Genomic DNA, 15,421 nt, shown 5'->3' on the forward strand with positions numbered 1-15,421 from the left:
CATCTGTTTGTAGGTATATACCGGTATGATCAAATAAGAGGGCAATTAGTTGATTGAAACTCCTTTTATGGTCCAAGATATCAGGTTAAACTGTTACTCATGTTTGCTCTGATAAAGATTCAACTGAACTTTTGTGTTTGAACAACTTAACTCCCATCTCCAAATCAAGGAATACATATTTTTATGCTCCAGTAATGTCTACCACTATTCGTAAAGCATTTGGATTTTCAAGTGTATCGCCCACTTCCATGTTACACATCTTAATCGCACGTCTTTCAACAATCCAAAGGTAAACAATTGTTAATGTTTTGAGGGTCAAACCTTATCTTCCAGTATAGTAGCCTATATACGTATTAGGCAGTCAATTTAAGCTCCTTGCTTTATCGCGAGAAGACAATAACGTGTGAAGAAATATCAGAAAAAATGTACCAATTGTCCTAACAAAGTTGTTCTCGACGGATCAAAGCAAATAATGAGTGACCAAGCCATGAAGATGATATCTCGTCAAGATTTAGACCTCCTAAAGCGGCAAACCTATTGTAATTTGAAGGAACTACTCTTCAAGTGCGACAAAGACCAAAACTTTGAGCCCATTCATGAATTGGGAGTCAGTATCAAGTCCATCGATGGCAGACAAGTGCCAATCCTAAACATGGCCGTTGAGTCTGAATTACTGCATGTGGTCGAATATCTGGTTGACAATGGAGTGAATGCGGACGAGACTGATACCGAGGGTAATACTGTCCTTCACGCTTTGTCTCTGTGCAGAATTAAGAAAATCGCTTTTAAAATCGAGGACTGGTGGGAAACATTAGGGCACGGATGGATGCCCCTAAATAGTGAGGACCAATCACCGATCATTAAAAGCAGCTTTAACAACAACGAAATAGCCACCAGCGTGTTGTTGTGGAGGCTAAAGAAGAACGACTTTAATGGAGTGCCAGTGCTGCAAATTGCAATACGGAGAAAGTTTCACAAAGGACTAGAAGAACTGATTGAGTGGCATAGACGAAAAAAGGCATCGCCATTTGTTCTTACGTCTGGCACAGGCTTGAGCCCATTTCAAGAGGCCATTCGAGTGAAAGACAGCAAGGCACTTGTGTTGTTGTTTGCAGCCGAAGACCTCTTTGACGACAGGGAGTCTTTGATTGAGGGAATAGTCCCGGACTTGGTGGATTGTGGTGAGCTTGATATCATCTCAGTGGCATGGAATCACCTCAGAGGTTGGCAGATTCATTCTTTATCATTGTGGACAGAGTTCTAGGTACAAAGACGTCACTTCGGCCAAGCCACTGGAGGCACTGTTTGGAGCTACTCTGATTACATTTTGGTACTTTGGCAAGTGAGCGTTGGCCCGATCCACTTCCATAAGGGCCCTTATTTGAAAAGACCAAATTGGGGAAGATGCATGGTAGATTGCCAAATGAACTACTCGTGACAAGCCATGAAAGTGATCTCTTTTCCTGACAGTATGTGACCCAGCCAGGTCACTAATTATACATAAGATTTTGAAAGAACTCGCCGTAAACAACTCAAACGCATTACAGTTCAATCAAGAGGAATCAGCCCAATCGGCCCTTTATTTGGTTGAGGCTGATTCAACAAGCGCCCTCTGAAGTGCAGAACGTAAACCATATTTCGTGCAGGGTAAGATGGCTATTAGCCATGTGAAGTAAAGAAAAGTGAGGGAAAAAATTGGTTGTCTAAAATACCCGTCCACAAAATGCCCAAAATCAGGGTGCAACACTAAATTGTTTCTTGCAATTTTTTCGTTTACTTCACATGGCTAGTAGAAGTAGATCGGTCCGACACAATTCTCCCAAAGTGCCAAATTGTGTTTAAAATAGCTCAAAACAATGCCTCAAGTAGCTAGGCGTGTGTGCCTAGTTGGCATCCTGCAATTTTTTCGGCCCTAGATGTATGTGCATTTGACTTTAAGAGGAAATCCAAGACATTGTGAACCAAATGCCCAGTAGAATCTTTTGAGAACAAAAATTGAAACCTTGCCAAAGCTGCGTGTTGCCAACTCTTTTGGATGTCTTTTAACCATTTCATTAATACCACACATAACAAAAGATGGGAATATGGAATGTATTGAAAAAAAAAAGCTAAGGAGCTATTGCTTTCCAAAAACAATTGCTGCCACAGAAAGCTTGAAGGAACTCTTGACCGATTAAGTTTCAGCTGACCAACGCTAAGCGTGTTCACATTCTTATTTTACTTTTTCAGAGGATTTGAAGACACACTATATCACAGTTTGGAAGAACATTGCAAAGTTTCACGTTTCTGTGCAGAATCAAGAGAGGGCAAGAATGCACCACGAATTAAATGATTGTCAAATTCGACAATTGATAGGGCCACCAGGGATTTTTAATAAGAAAGAACAAATTCAATGGCACAAATCGTCTCTACTGTGAGGCCGACAGTCTAGATTCGTCATTTTGGGCAAGGAAAAACACTAAACTTTGACGTCGACAAAAATGGAAATTTTGGATTGTTAGCAAAGCAGGTTTTCGGTCCAGCTCTGACCACAGAGATACACAGAGAGGATATGCTAGGGAGGCCGGCGTTAGAATGTCATCGGAGAGGTTGTCAGACCGCCAAGGGGACAAAGTTGAACCACCTTTCCCCGTCTACAACTGAGGTGATCAAGAAAAATAATCACGGGAGGTTGCGACAAGGGCTACAAATTTACAATTTCAGTGGAATATGACATCACTACTGGAATGTCAGAAACACCAGTTAGCCTCAAAAGGAACCCTGATTTTTCTTCTGTCAAACCAGGGTTGGCTCAAACTTAACTTGTTATCACCTGGTGCTTTCACTTTCCAAGTTTTATGGCAACCTTGATTTTGATTTTTTTTGGATTCCATCACTACCGTATGCTGCCACCCCAAACAAAACATTGTCAAGGCTGTAATTATGTGAATTTTGGAAATCCGTGGCAAGTTTGAAATTTTGACACAAAGACTGTATTTTCAAGGTAAAAATCTAGTTCTTTTAGCTCCAAAATAGGAACTCCCGGCCAGGCGCTTAGCTCTATTTGGTCAAAACCATTTGATCTCCATTGCTAATGACTTGTTTCACAAAAGCATTTCTGACCTTCAACTCAAGCAACTTAGCCTTTTTCCAATCCTGCAATCACAATGATTCTTGAGATCTTAATTCCATTGAATTCGTTCTTCTTGTTCTCAAAGTGTTGGTGCTATCGGGCTTTCTGGAATGAAACAATGCCTGAGATTTCAATCCAATATCGATTATGAGGCGCTTGCTAACAAGGCAAGATATCTAAGAGATCATATTCTCTTGGCCATTGCCAAGGATATGATAGAGGTAGCCCAAAGCATCATTGATTGCTTGGATCAGACATTTTGTGAAAGCGACAAAATTCGACAAATCAAGAACATGAGGACCATTGTCTATGCTTTGTATGGAGATGGTACTACACGCCTTGAAAGAAACCATCACACAATGACTCCCCTGGTGATGACCATCAAAAGGAATCTTCCAAGCTTGTAAGTTTCATTGTGCCTATATGAAGGCATTCACAAGAGAGCAACTCCCGCATAACTTTATTGGTTTAATGACAAATTGTTGATACTTCAAAGCATTATGTCCACTTTACTAGTACTTGAGAAATGCCCCACCAAGCAAGAGATGTATTGATAGAGCCGGATTGGTGGAAAAATAAATCTGCATTTGGTGGTCGCCATTGGCAAAGTTGTGAGCTGTAGGAGTGATTGTATTCTCAAATGATAAAAAAAAAAAAGGATTTATTTAGACATCAATCTATCTTTGGTTTAGCTGTCGAGGGCTTTTCTAACCGGTACAAGGAATGTAACCCCTAGTGCTATAAAATTTATTGTTCAAAAATGAATTGTTTCATAATATTTTTTTTGAACCTGCAATATGGAATCAAGGTATTTACACGTACAAGTAAATCATTTGCAAAAATATGACTGGTTTTCAGAAATGAAGGTTCTGAATAATTAAAAAAAAGAAACTCGGTTAGCTTGAAAATTGAACCTTGCAAATATATGGCATAAGTTAGTAATTAGCTCACGCATTTTGGCGCCGTAAATGATATTGAAATATTTTCAAAATATCCTTAGTCTAGAAAGTCGTTGATTTTCATTAATGTTACCAAACAATAGCAAAAGACACCAAAAATCAACCTCACAAAAGAACAATTGTTCCAAGACCTAGAGGTAGAGTTATTTTACATCACGGCTCAGAAAGAAATGAAGAAACGAAGACTTGTCTCAAAGCCCCACACCTTGAAGTTTAGTTTTCCTCTGAATCGTGAAACACAGGATTGGTATTAGATTTTGGCCTATAGGGCTAGTCAAGTAAACGCGTTCATGGACAACTGACGTTATTCCATGGAGTCAACTCAAAGACAACATGCCCAGCCAAACCGCACTGTGCATGCGTTGGATTTTGACATTTTTTCCATTTTACATGCTTGTCTAGGCAATGAGCATTGTGGTATTGAGCCAATTTGAAAGTGCGTTCACTGATTAACACCAAACATGCTCATTTAGTAGGGTTTTGTAACACAACTTGCTCGCAATCACAAGATTATTGAAAATTCAATGGGCGGATAGTGCGCAGGCTGGCCAGGTTTTTTTCGGCCAGCAATGCTAGCTCGTGCAAAATCAATGCTAAAAAAATGCTAATTGGAATTCGAAAATGCTAGAAAAATGCTACTCTTTTATAAGAAAAGCAAAGTATTCATGGTGCTCATAAAGAACTTCAGTTTCACAATTCAATTATATTTGGCACTCTTTGACAGGATATGTTCAGGCGACATCTTGAAAATTATACTTTTAGAAAAAAAAGCATTTGAAAAAGGCAAAAATCTAAAGAAAAACCTGGCAGTGAAAATTGATTCAGTTGCGTTTATGATATTCTCCTAATTTTGAACCCTGAGACTTAGAAGGGGACACCAAAAAGTGACAAGTTTTATTTGAGCAAAAATGTATTTTCAGGATTTGAACAAGGTTTTTTTACACACAATTAAAATTGATCTTATCGGCAAAAAATGTTCATCTTGGGCGAGATTAGATGAAGAAAACAAGATAAAATGTTTTTTGATCGTGCATCATGCTTCAAAGCGGAAGAGCTGCAATAAGTTTCTTTATCCATAGAGCTCAATTATTGTCAATCTCTTCTATTTTGAATTTTTTTGCTATTTGTGAATCTTGTGATTTGGTTTACCTCAAATGTGGGGGGGAATACTTTTCGGAGAACAATGTCATTAACCAAAACATGTATGTTTTTGTGAATTTTATAGTGAAATTAACCAATACTTACATTTACTTAATGATTGGTACTTCTTCATTAAACACTCACTGACCATTTTAATCAATTGTTTAATTTGTGTTAGCCAACCCAAAATCTTTTGGTGGGCCAAAAATCTGTTTACAAACAAAAATTAGGCTAAATCTCATTTTGAATTGAGAAGCAATTAGAATAAATCATTTTGCATCCTTCATGTAAAGTAAACAGTGGAATTAGCTTTTTGGCTACAGCGTATCAATTTCATTCAACGGGAAAGGGATCCTATGAAAGAACATTGTTAACACCGCCAAATGTAGTTCACTTTCTTTTTTCTTTTGCTTTTTCTTCCCTTTTGGTCATGTTTTGAAATGATGAAGTGAAATAATGCTAGAAAAATGCTAAAATGCTAGACAAGATCTCACAATGCTTGGACTATGCAAATATGCAGTTTGGTGCTAAAAAACAGAACAATGCTAATAAAAAAATTGCAATGCTAGCGGCTTTGAATTAATGCTAATTTTCAAAAATTAGCATCGAAAAATGCTACCTGGTCAGCCTGATAGTGCGAGTTGACTGATGTTTGTCTTAGTTCTCTCTCCCCAAAATGCCCAAAATCAGGGTGCCGGACCACATTTTTCCTTGAATTTACTTTACTTGACATCCCCTATTCCTTTACACGTTTTAGTTTAGTTTACCGTTTTTGCTATCTACAAAGCTGTTGTGGTTAGGTTTCTTAATCAGTGTCTTGCATCTATACTAAACCCTCTTCCCAGAATGCCATGGCTACACTCAGACGTGAAAACGAATAAAAAAATAATAATATCTTTTTTCGCCATTTTCTGCCACCTTTTTGCATGATTTTCTGCTAGGTGGTCGAAATAGGTCTTTCATAATTTCTCATCCGTGGTCAGAATGCAGCCTTGTGTTTGTTGAGTGGCGAGAAAAAAATAATTCTCGTTTCTTTTTTTTTTACATTTTAAGGACTGAAGCCCTCACCGAAATCGAATGGAAGTATCTCATGACAGAGCCCATAAATTCTACAATCAGTCCAGCAAGAGTCCGAGCTCATCATGCCACAGAAATTGCAGAGCCTCAACACGTGGAGCTTTGCCTCGGATCAAGAAAACCATCAGATGAAATTCTAGAATATTATTTTGAGTTTCAAATGCGAAGCTCGCCCTTGAATCGTAAAATCGAAAAACTGAGCTGGTGTGCACATTTATACTTGAGAGTGTCGAAAATGCAATAACGTCAATGTATCTTCATGCGCCGAAAAAAGCCATTTCCCCTTGCAAATAATAGAGCATTTTTTCAGCAACTAGTTTGCAAAGTTAATGTTTTGCATCGCATTTCCAAACTACAATCAAGGTTAAATGAAACTATAATTTTGATTATTTATCAGATTTTAGAAACAGATCACTGACGAAAAAGAAATCGAAATGAAAAAGGTACAGCAAAGCCTTTTACAATTTTTGCCTTAGAAACAAGGTGGGCAGATATATTTTTAAGCGGAAAATGTAAAATTGCAGTTTTTTAACTTTTAAATAGATCAAAGGGTATTGGTTATCGTGACGTAAAGGTTTAAGTAAAAGGCTTGACATACCTCATTTTGTTTGCCTAGAGTGAGAAAACTTGGAGCTTGCACTCTCCCAAATATAAATGCGCACCCTGTTCTCAAACAAATCAAATATGGTTCTTAAAACAGCACCGCCAATGGGCGGTGCAAGTTCTTAACCATTCCATCCTTCACCAAGTCACCAACGCTCTGGCCACTTTGGATATTAACAAACAGAAACAAGTTGTTTGCATGGCGTCCTCGGATAATCTGTTGCAACTAGCTGTCACTTCTGGCAAGAGGTGAAATAAATAAAAAACCCGCAATTATTGGCAGGTTTTCAATCACTTAAGATTATCTTTTCAGGCTAATCATTGGCGAGCTTTTGCACCAGGAATATCTTTGTCACAAGACAGACAAATTGGAAGGCACTCTCTGCTTGAAAAATCAATTGGTGCACGATAATGACGTCATCTACACTATCGACACTTTTAGTTCATTCTACCCTCAAACAGTGGAGTCGATTTTTTTCCAATTTGTGCTCTTTTACGTGATACCATGTCTTCTTGAGACATTGCTGATATGTGTGGATATCTGGAAAGACATGGACCTGACCAAGGAATTGAACCGTCGGAGGAACGATGACTCAGTCCAAGAAATTGGGACCGATTTTGAACTAGCCTTTGAAATCAGCGTGACCAGTCAGTTTCTAACTTTGTTCGTTTCGATCCCAATTTGTATTTGGAAATTGAAGGAGCTTTGGAAGAAAAGATTCAGGGATAGCGAAAACTCTGATGCTAATGGTCCCACCTCAGGTGGAGTGAGACAATCATTCATTAACAAAACAGGTTCATCAACATCCGTGACTAGACCTAATATTATTGAAATGAGCCAAATACCAAATGAAGAGACGGAATCTTCCACATCTGGCATACCTGAAACAAGACAAACTCGTGGGGTCCAAAAAGGCGTGGCTATCATTCTAAAGACTGTTCCTCATATTTGCCCCATATTGTCATTATTACTTGCACCATTAACATTTGTAATTTGTATTTTTGGGGGCACATCCTTGACATTAAGCTTCACTTGGACTTCAAACATATTTTCTGCCTCGATAATCTTTGGCCTTGCTGTTGCCCGTGTGATTACCAAAGGACAACTGGTATTTGCCACAAATACATTGGAGCAATTTGATGATTTGAACAAGCAATTGCACCACCTTCATAAGCAATTTGTCTTGACAATCATTGGCGAATCGTGTTTGGAAGCCACAGTGCAGCTCGGACTCCAGATTTGGCTCCTTTCCCAAGAGAACTGTGCCTCTGAGTTGAGAAGGGGATTCATTTGGAGTGCCATTCAAATCGTGGCATCCCTTATTGATGCTGACAGTGGGGTTAGCTCATTTCAAATTCAGCTTGTACTCAAGCTGTTTTTGTCTTGCTTGTCGATTGTTATCACCGTTGGAGGGAGCTACCGTCACTTAAAAAAACAGAGCATGACAATCAAGCACTTGGCCTTTATTTTCCTCGCACTCCACTTTCAACTTTGGGCTCGAATGAGTGTGATTTTTGCTTGGTGCCAGCAAGAGGATTACTCTGCAAATTGGAAGATTGCAGGAGTGGCCATGTTTTTTATGGCAAATTCCCTCATTGTGGCCATTCTCAAGTTTATATTTCGGACCAAGAGAACCAATCATGATAAGCCGACGGCTGGATGGGAAAACAGGGTGACCACAATTTTGGGCGTGGTTGCCAGTTCTCTATTGTTGGTCAGAATTCCCAAAGTGAAAAACAACAAGGAAATCATGTCCAAGGAGGGTTTTGACATGCATTTCTACTATTTCCTCACAAGTCTCTGCTTTAACGTCTTCTGCGTATTTTTGCTTTGGTGGTGGCAAAGCAACCAAGATAGTCTGATAACTACGTTGGTGGAAATATGCGTATTATCTCTTGCTGGATTGGTGTGTCAAATTTGTTACTACACTGTTTATGGCCATCCTTGGCGAACAACTGTTCGTCAAAGTTTCTTTGGTAAACAGAACAAAACTGTTGAAAAATAAATATGAAGATACATCATTTCCTGTAATGGTTGAACTGTAGTTCCGCAATTTAAACAAGGCAATGATATATTTTTCTGATTCAATCTACAAAGAATATTTAAGATACTTTTTTTCTATGTTATCTTCTTGTATTCCTGCTCTATGAATGTCCGAAAAACACCCGAAATTGGAGCAAAGTAAATTTTGCAAAAATGGTTGGTGATTGATGGAAATCCTTCCGGGCTCTTTCAATCTGCGAATCGCCTTGGTTCCAGATGAAACCGTCAAGTAACCAAACAAGCAGACAGATTAAGAAAAAGCATCTTTTAATGTAATAAGTGTCTAAGAGGAAAGTTATGTATCAGCGGTGTCTACATCTAAGCATAGTTCGGAGGAACAGGAATGGGATTGGCACTCCATGTCTCGATTGCAAATTGCCCCACCCAACATTTTATCCACGCACTTCGTGACGTGAATCAAGTCTGAATGAATGCCAAAACAGTACTGGTCATCTGGACACATCTCGTCGGCCATACACTCGATGCACCTGAAATGAAAACGTAGAAAATAGCACAGTTTACAAAAAGTAGTTTTTAAGTTAGAATTGTGAGTGAATATGATAATGTAAAACCTCTTTTATCCCTTTCCACAATATATTCTCAATTCAAGAGTTAGACACACTTCTTGTCATATGCATTGAGTACGGAGCAATCGGCTCAATTGGCGAAATAATTCTGGAAGACTAGGTTAATGGAAGACTAGGGAGATGGAATGGCGCAGTTGAATAACTCGTCGCACCCTAGTTAGCAATGCTCAGTTTCATAGGTTCTTTCCCAAGTCTCAACCAATATTTTTAGTGGACATTGACGCCTCGAATGGCGGCCTACCCGTTGGAACCAAGATCTAAATCGATGATTGATGATGAAAATTGCTTAGCAGCCATGTAATGTCCTCTGGGATGTATTCTCGCAAATAAACATTTAAAGAATATATATGTTGATAAAAAAGCATATAAAGTGGAGTTTCGAAATCTGTTTCAGGTTAAAACTGCGCAAGCCACAAAACCTCAAGACGTATGTAATGGCTTTGCTTTGCCGCCCTCTATTGGCAAATATTTGAACTGGAGATTGCACGTATGAATACATCAATACAAGGTATGATTAATTATCTTGTGGTGGGGTTGAAAGGAGGTATTATCCATTTTGTAAAAGCTAAAGTGATCGGTGGAGACCGAGTGTAATTTTCAAAAAAACAATTTAACGCCTTTCCATTTTCCAACTAAAATCTCTATTTAGGCTTGCAACTCATTATGGTGGTCGGTTTAAGAAATAGCCATTTGTTGTCAATAGATCAAAGCAATATTTTACAGAACATCTCTTTCCTGATCATCAGGAAATAGAAGTGTAGGCCTGACTCAAGAAAATATAAAACCTACAGGTAGAACTTAGATCTCAAGTGTGATGTACAGATCCGCCCTCTAGCGTTGGGCAAACAAACAAAAAAGTTTTCGCTCACATTGAATCCTCGCCACATACTAGCCCTGGCAAGCAATCTTGATATCCCAAAGTGGTAGTACAGTTTTGTCCCAAGCCCAAACCGCAATCGTCCCACGCCACTTCATCTTGATAAAGGGCATTCATGACGAGAGCTTGGAGGTCTGGCTCGGTTAGAAATCCGTTTTCATAATAGGCATCCCCTCGACGTTTCTCCAAGACTTCATAACAACTGGAATCGTAGCTCTCATGGTAGTACATGATATCCATCCGTTGGGATCCATCGCAAATGGCTTTTGGGGCGCGAGCATTGGAGTCTTGCAGGATTGTACTGGAACCTTTGTGGGTAAGACTGTGGTAGAGACCCTTACTGGTGGCAATGATAGCATGACCTATGAATAGAGATGTGTGGTTTTGAATATTAGGAGCAAATTGCGATTCGATGGCGTTTTGTCACAAAAGTAAAGCTTAGTGCAAGCAAAAGCTGCCCTTGGTTGAAGGTGCGGACAAACAAAGCCAACCATGCAATCTGTGTTAAAACAAAAAGGCGAGGGAGGCGGGAAATTCAAACTCAACGGAAATAGTCATTTTCAAGGTCAAAGTTTTGGAAGCTCCCGTCAATGATTTCGTCCAAAAATGTTACCACCATATAACATTTCTGTGGCAGATTCAGAATCAATCAGAATTAGAATTCTATTTGCATCATACTTTGAGTAAGAGGAAAAATCGTCCAGATTAGTACATAAATGTTGAACCAATGTCCTCAAATGTCTTATGTGCTGTAAACCTGACAACTGCCTCAATATTTAAAACTCCAAATTGCCCCTTCTCTAGATTTTATATGAGATATTATATGAGATTTTATATCATCTTTTATCAAAGGAAAATTAGTTGTTAAGGTTAAAAGAAACCAAGATTTCACCAAACTTCTCTGGGCTAAATAATTGGGCAAAAACAAAATTAGTCACCCTTGGAAAAGGGAATATGTAGGTGTTGATCCTGTAGCAGGATTTAAGTCAGACTTGATTCATGAAAATTATTAGGATGGAAGCAAAATAAAGATACCTAGTTTAAATTTTGAACGTTATCTTCCTTAAACGAAGACAAAAGAAGCAAAATTTTATGCATTGTCCTTAAACTGTCAACGTTCCAACGGAATACAAATTGTCTATTATCTTCGCCTTACAGATTCCAACAAAATTACATTTTCTAGCTTTTACACAGTACCTACAAATATAGATGCTCTAGGCATAGATACGTGAGGTTGAGTATACGTCATCAAATTCGACCAATCTGATTGGCTGCCTATTCTCAAGGAACATGGGCTTTGTTTGGAAACCTTCGCAACAGGGAGTCAGTTGCTTCTAAAAAGAGGTCGCACGTTTGCATCTCATAATAGGGCAAAGATTTGAATAATTTGTGACAAACTTGATCCACCATGGATTCAACCAAGTCATTCCACAGGGTTAAGAGTGTCTGTTGTCATTCCAATGGTATTAGTTTGTTATTTCTCAATAAAATGTAGTTGACACACTGCTCTTTCGCGTGCTGTCAGTCTCAAGTTGGATTAAAGCACTTCAAAAAAGAAAGTACCACCATATTCAACAAATTACATTGTAAAGTATATGGAACTTGTTTCTTGATGGACTCAGGAAGCACACATGTGCTAATGTTAATCTGAATGATCTAATGAAATGTTATAGCAATCTAATCTTATGAAAAATGGGTCCAGAAAGGATTTAGAGAGTAACAAAATATTAGTAACAATTTAAAATGCTATATCCATGAATCAGCTTGTTTTCAAGTAGAATTTGGCAGTGTCCTTGAAGAAAATATTCACTGATCCTTGTCATGATAGGGCTCTTTATTATACAGCGCATCAGTTCAAAATCTGTTCGGAAACTTTTTAGTGCTACTGATCGTTTACATTTTTCAAGTGGAGCCACTTGTCAAACATCGCCCGTCTCTGAATCCAGTGTCCCTACCTACAAAGGTTAATTTCACATTTTTGTAAACATCGTCTTTTAACCTGAAAGTCTAACCAAGTGATAATTCCACTGACAAATGTAAATGCAAAAGATGATTTCTCCTGAAAGATAACTTACCAAATTCGTGGGCCACAGTATGTTTAAAATGCGATTCCAAACTGGTGTTGCAAAAGGGAATAATAGCGGGAAGGATCAAGAAATTACTTCCACGCCCACATGAGTAGGGAAGCACAATGGGTTGGATCTCCTCTTGAGCCCTAACAGGAACAACGGTGACGTCATACCTCTGGTCGCCAAGCCAAATTGGTTGCTCATAATGGAAAGCTAATCCTGCAAAAAGGGAAATGCGACCCTATCAATTAGTGTGTTTTCCATTTATAGCATACATATTCGACCTTTCACATGCAGAACTATAAGTGCACACTTTTTCCTGCGTTTAATATCGTAAAAGTGTATTGTATTGGAGGTCCTGGCTGAAAAACTGATCAATATCATCTGTCAATGATTCGCCAACCTTTTTAGTAAATGCGTCCATATCAATCAATCTCCTAGGCCTTAACACTAAAATGCCAAATGATATTAAGATAAGCCCGCAAAAAAGCGGGAATTAGTTTTATGAGCAATGACAATGACTCGAAAATTTTGAGAATATAAATGGTACTCGTAATTGAGCGGAACACTTAACAACAGGAAACTTCAATTGAGTAAAAATCGATGACAACGCAAAAATAGCGGGGCTCCTAAATTGTATTCATAATTGTAAAGCATGAACAGCATGATTTTTGTGGGACAGTCACCAAACCCAAACTCACAATAAAGAGGGCACTAATCGTGCCTAAATCAAACTTACACGGAGTACAAATGCAACAAAATGTTCTGATTTCCTTAAGGGTCTGTCTTTGATTTTTTAGAAATGTCTAAAGACTCTCCAGAAATGTCCTATGGCGCCCTCTCGTGGTCAGATATAACATGGCACGTTTGACAAAATATTACAGTGTACTTTGTTTTTGAGTTCCAAAGACATCAAACCTCCTATGATTTGTGCCTAGATGTCAGCTAATGTGCCTCCATCTATGGGCGGATTTGCCAAGAATGTTTGATAATGCCTATGACACCTTTCTGCCTTGGAGTTACTCACTATAATTGCAATCTATGAGTTGATTGCTTTGAACGTTCGTAACTTATAGAGAATCATTACCTTCTGAGATTAGTCCGTCGCAGACGCGGCTAAACTCCGAAGCATTGGGAAAGGGATATTCGGGGTCCTCCAAGCAATCATATCGCATGGTCACTTCAAAGGAATTGCAATCCGGTTGACGAACCGTGGCCCATTCCAGTTTACCCTCAAATATGGTGGGAATGTTGTTGCTGCCAAGATAATTCAAATAAAACCAACAATGACAAGCTAAAAAGTTGAATTACTCACATTGTATCTATTTGTGCTCGAGTTAGCGCACTTGATCCAAGGAAAAGGACTATAAATCGCAAAGATTGCACTTCAAACATTTTCTTGTTTTCTTCAGATACTTTAACACCCACTCTCGCATAGAGAGACTAGAATGGCTTGGCTTAAAAAAGAGATGTCGTGACGACATTCGTTTGCTATCTTAGGTAATTATGTACGTCATAAATATTTAAATTGATTCATCTGACCTCAGATAATATTTACTTTAATATACTAGAGACGATCAAATACGATCATTTTCGCCGCATACTTCAGGACTGTCAACAATTCGGGAATAACCATAATTCAAATGTTTTCTCAACTCAAAAATTACAACAGTGGAAAAATAGACATTTACAAGATTGTGTCAGCAAACTTCGGCCCTGGCGCCATCTATTGTTCCATGTGCTCATTTCTGGGAAAGCGATATTTTCGGCGGTCATTTTTGAAAAAAAACGATATTTTGATGATTTTAAGTAAATCCACATTTTCGAGCACCATATCCACAATCTTCAGTTTTTTCTATTTAATATGGACAAACGAATGAAAGAAGTACTTAGTGACATTATCAAGGCTAAACCCAAGATAATATCTAGAGGGCGGATTTGAAATTGATTTGCTCGTAGAGCAGCAATTCGAGAGGGTTTTCTGTAGCCGGTTTACTTCCTTCAATAGCTCAAACCATCCACACTGAGAAAAACTAATTACTCATTTGTAACCCTCTCTGATTTTGGCTCAGCGTGCAAATCGCATTCAAATGATGATGATGCTTTATTTAGGGTCTCGTGTATAGTAGAGGAATAAAACATAAACAAACGAAAACATTGTCAAAAATGGTTAAGGAATAAAAAGGTTTGAGAGCCCTAGGTTAACCCCATAAACATAATGGTTTGTTTTCATGGGAGGGACCTTGACTAGATTGATGCCACTGTGCAATCCTCCGCTTTGTCCCAAGAAAGTTGTCCGACTCAGAGAGCTTGCTCAGTCCACCCTGTGATCTTTCCAAAAGTACAAGAAAACAACAACAACAATAGAATGTCTGGCTAATTCGGATGTCCGACATGAATAACACTCGGGAACCGTTCAGCCAGTTGAGTACAAATCATTTCAGTGGCATATCCGATCCATCATTTGCTTGTAGTGGGTATGTTTTCCAATTTTATCTTGTTATCAGCAATGATTTTTTTTTCTCTTATGCAAACTCTAGGAGAAAAATGAAACACTCTGTTGGACCTTTTGAGGTCGATGGGGAAGCCATAGACAATGCAGAGACTATAGCCAACATACTTGGAGATCAGTTCTCTAGTGTGTTTTCAACTCCACTGAGTTTAGGAGCAACAGTCCATTGCTTTATTGATGAGATTGTTGGGACTGGCAAGGCTTGTCAAGTTCAGCGTTTAGATGATCTTGTAGTCACAGATCAGGATGCTTTAGAGACCATCAGGGACTTGGGACTCACGAGCTCTCCTGGTCCTGATGGCGTGACATCTCAGTTTCTGATGAGATGCTCACTGGTTCTCGCTCCTGTTTTCTCGTACTTAATGCGTTGCATCTTGGATCAGGGCAAGTTTCCATCTGCACTAAAGTTAGCTCATGTTGTTCCAATTTTTAAAGGGGGAG

At 38.7% G+C, this 15,421-nt stretch overlaps 2 protein-coding genes across 5 annotated transcripts; one reads left to right on the forward strand and one right to left on the reverse strand.

The window, feature by feature from the left end:
* The first annotated feature begins 347 nt into the window (after positions 1–347).
* LOC131891930 (uncharacterized) lies at positions 348–8,980 on the forward strand. 4 transcript variants are annotated; one of them, XM_059241622.1, is made up of 5 exons: positions 351–1,264; positions 1,888–3,515; positions 6,265–6,489; positions 6,952–7,140; positions 7,205–8,980. In XM_059241622.1, the coding sequence occupies exons 2-5, from the start codon at positions 3,223–3,225 to the stop codon at positions 8,895–8,897; spliced, it is 2,400 nt and encodes a 799-aa protein (XP_059097605.1). In that variant the 5' UTR covers positions 351–1,264; positions 1,888–3,222; the 3' UTR covers positions 8,898–8,980. The 4 variants fall into 4 exon arrangements, with proteins under 4 accessions (XP_059097608.1, XP_059097605.1, XP_059097606.1 ...); XM_059241623.1 differs by having other exon boundaries at positions 2,230–3,515; XM_059241621.1 differs by having other exon boundaries at positions 351–1,223; positions 2,230–3,515.
* A 205-nt stretch (positions 8,981–9,185) lies between these two features.
* LOC131891931 (uncharacterized) lies at positions 9,186–13,923 on the reverse strand. The gene is made up of 5 exons (XM_059241626.1): positions 13,784–13,923; positions 13,556–13,725; positions 12,475–12,687; positions 10,392–10,761; positions 9,186–9,423 (listed from the first exon to the last, which is right to left on the reverse strand). Exons 1-5 carry the CDS (start codon positions 13,861–13,863, stop codon positions 9,231–9,233), a joined length of 1,026 nt encoding a protein of 341 aa, XP_059097609.1. The 5' UTR covers positions 13,864–13,923; the 3' UTR covers positions 9,186–9,230.
* Positions 13,924–15,421: the final 1,498 nt, after the last annotated feature.

This window comes from Tigriopus californicus, chromosome 12 (genome assembly GCF_007210705.1).
Source record: "Tigriopus californicus strain San Diego chromosome 12, Tcal_SD_v2.1, whole genome shotgun sequence".
Classification (NCBI taxonomy): domain Eukaryota; kingdom Metazoa; phylum Arthropoda; class Copepoda; order Harpacticoida; family Harpacticidae; genus Tigriopus; species Tigriopus californicus.

Excerpts from the sequence above, each read along its gene's own strand:
- LOC131891930 (XM_059241622.1), top strand. The coding sequence starts at position 3,223 with ATGAAACAATGCCTGAGATTTCAATCCAATATCGATTATGAGGCGCTT. Across the intron at positions 6,490-6,951 it reads CGTAAAATCGAAAAACTGAG|CTGTTCTCAAACAAATCAAA; the intron begins CTGGTGTGCACA and ends TAAATGCGCACC. Across the intron at positions 7,141-7,204 it reads GCTGTCACTTCTGGCAAGAG|GCTAATCATTGGCGAGCTTT; the intron begins GTGAAATAAATA and ends TTATCTTTTCAG.
- LOC131891931 (XM_059241626.1), bottom strand. The coding sequence starts at position 13,863 with ATGTTTGAAGTGCAATCTTTGCGATTTATAGTCCTTTTCCTTGGATCA. Across the intron at positions 13,726-13,783 it reads CGAGCACAAATAGATACAAT|CAACAACATTCCCACCATAT; the intron begins GTGAGTAATTCA and ends TTATCTTGGCAG. Across the intron at positions 12,688-13,555 it reads CGACGGACTAATCTCAGAAG|GATTAGCTTTCCATTATGAG; the intron begins GTAATGATTCTC and ends CCCTTTTTGCAG.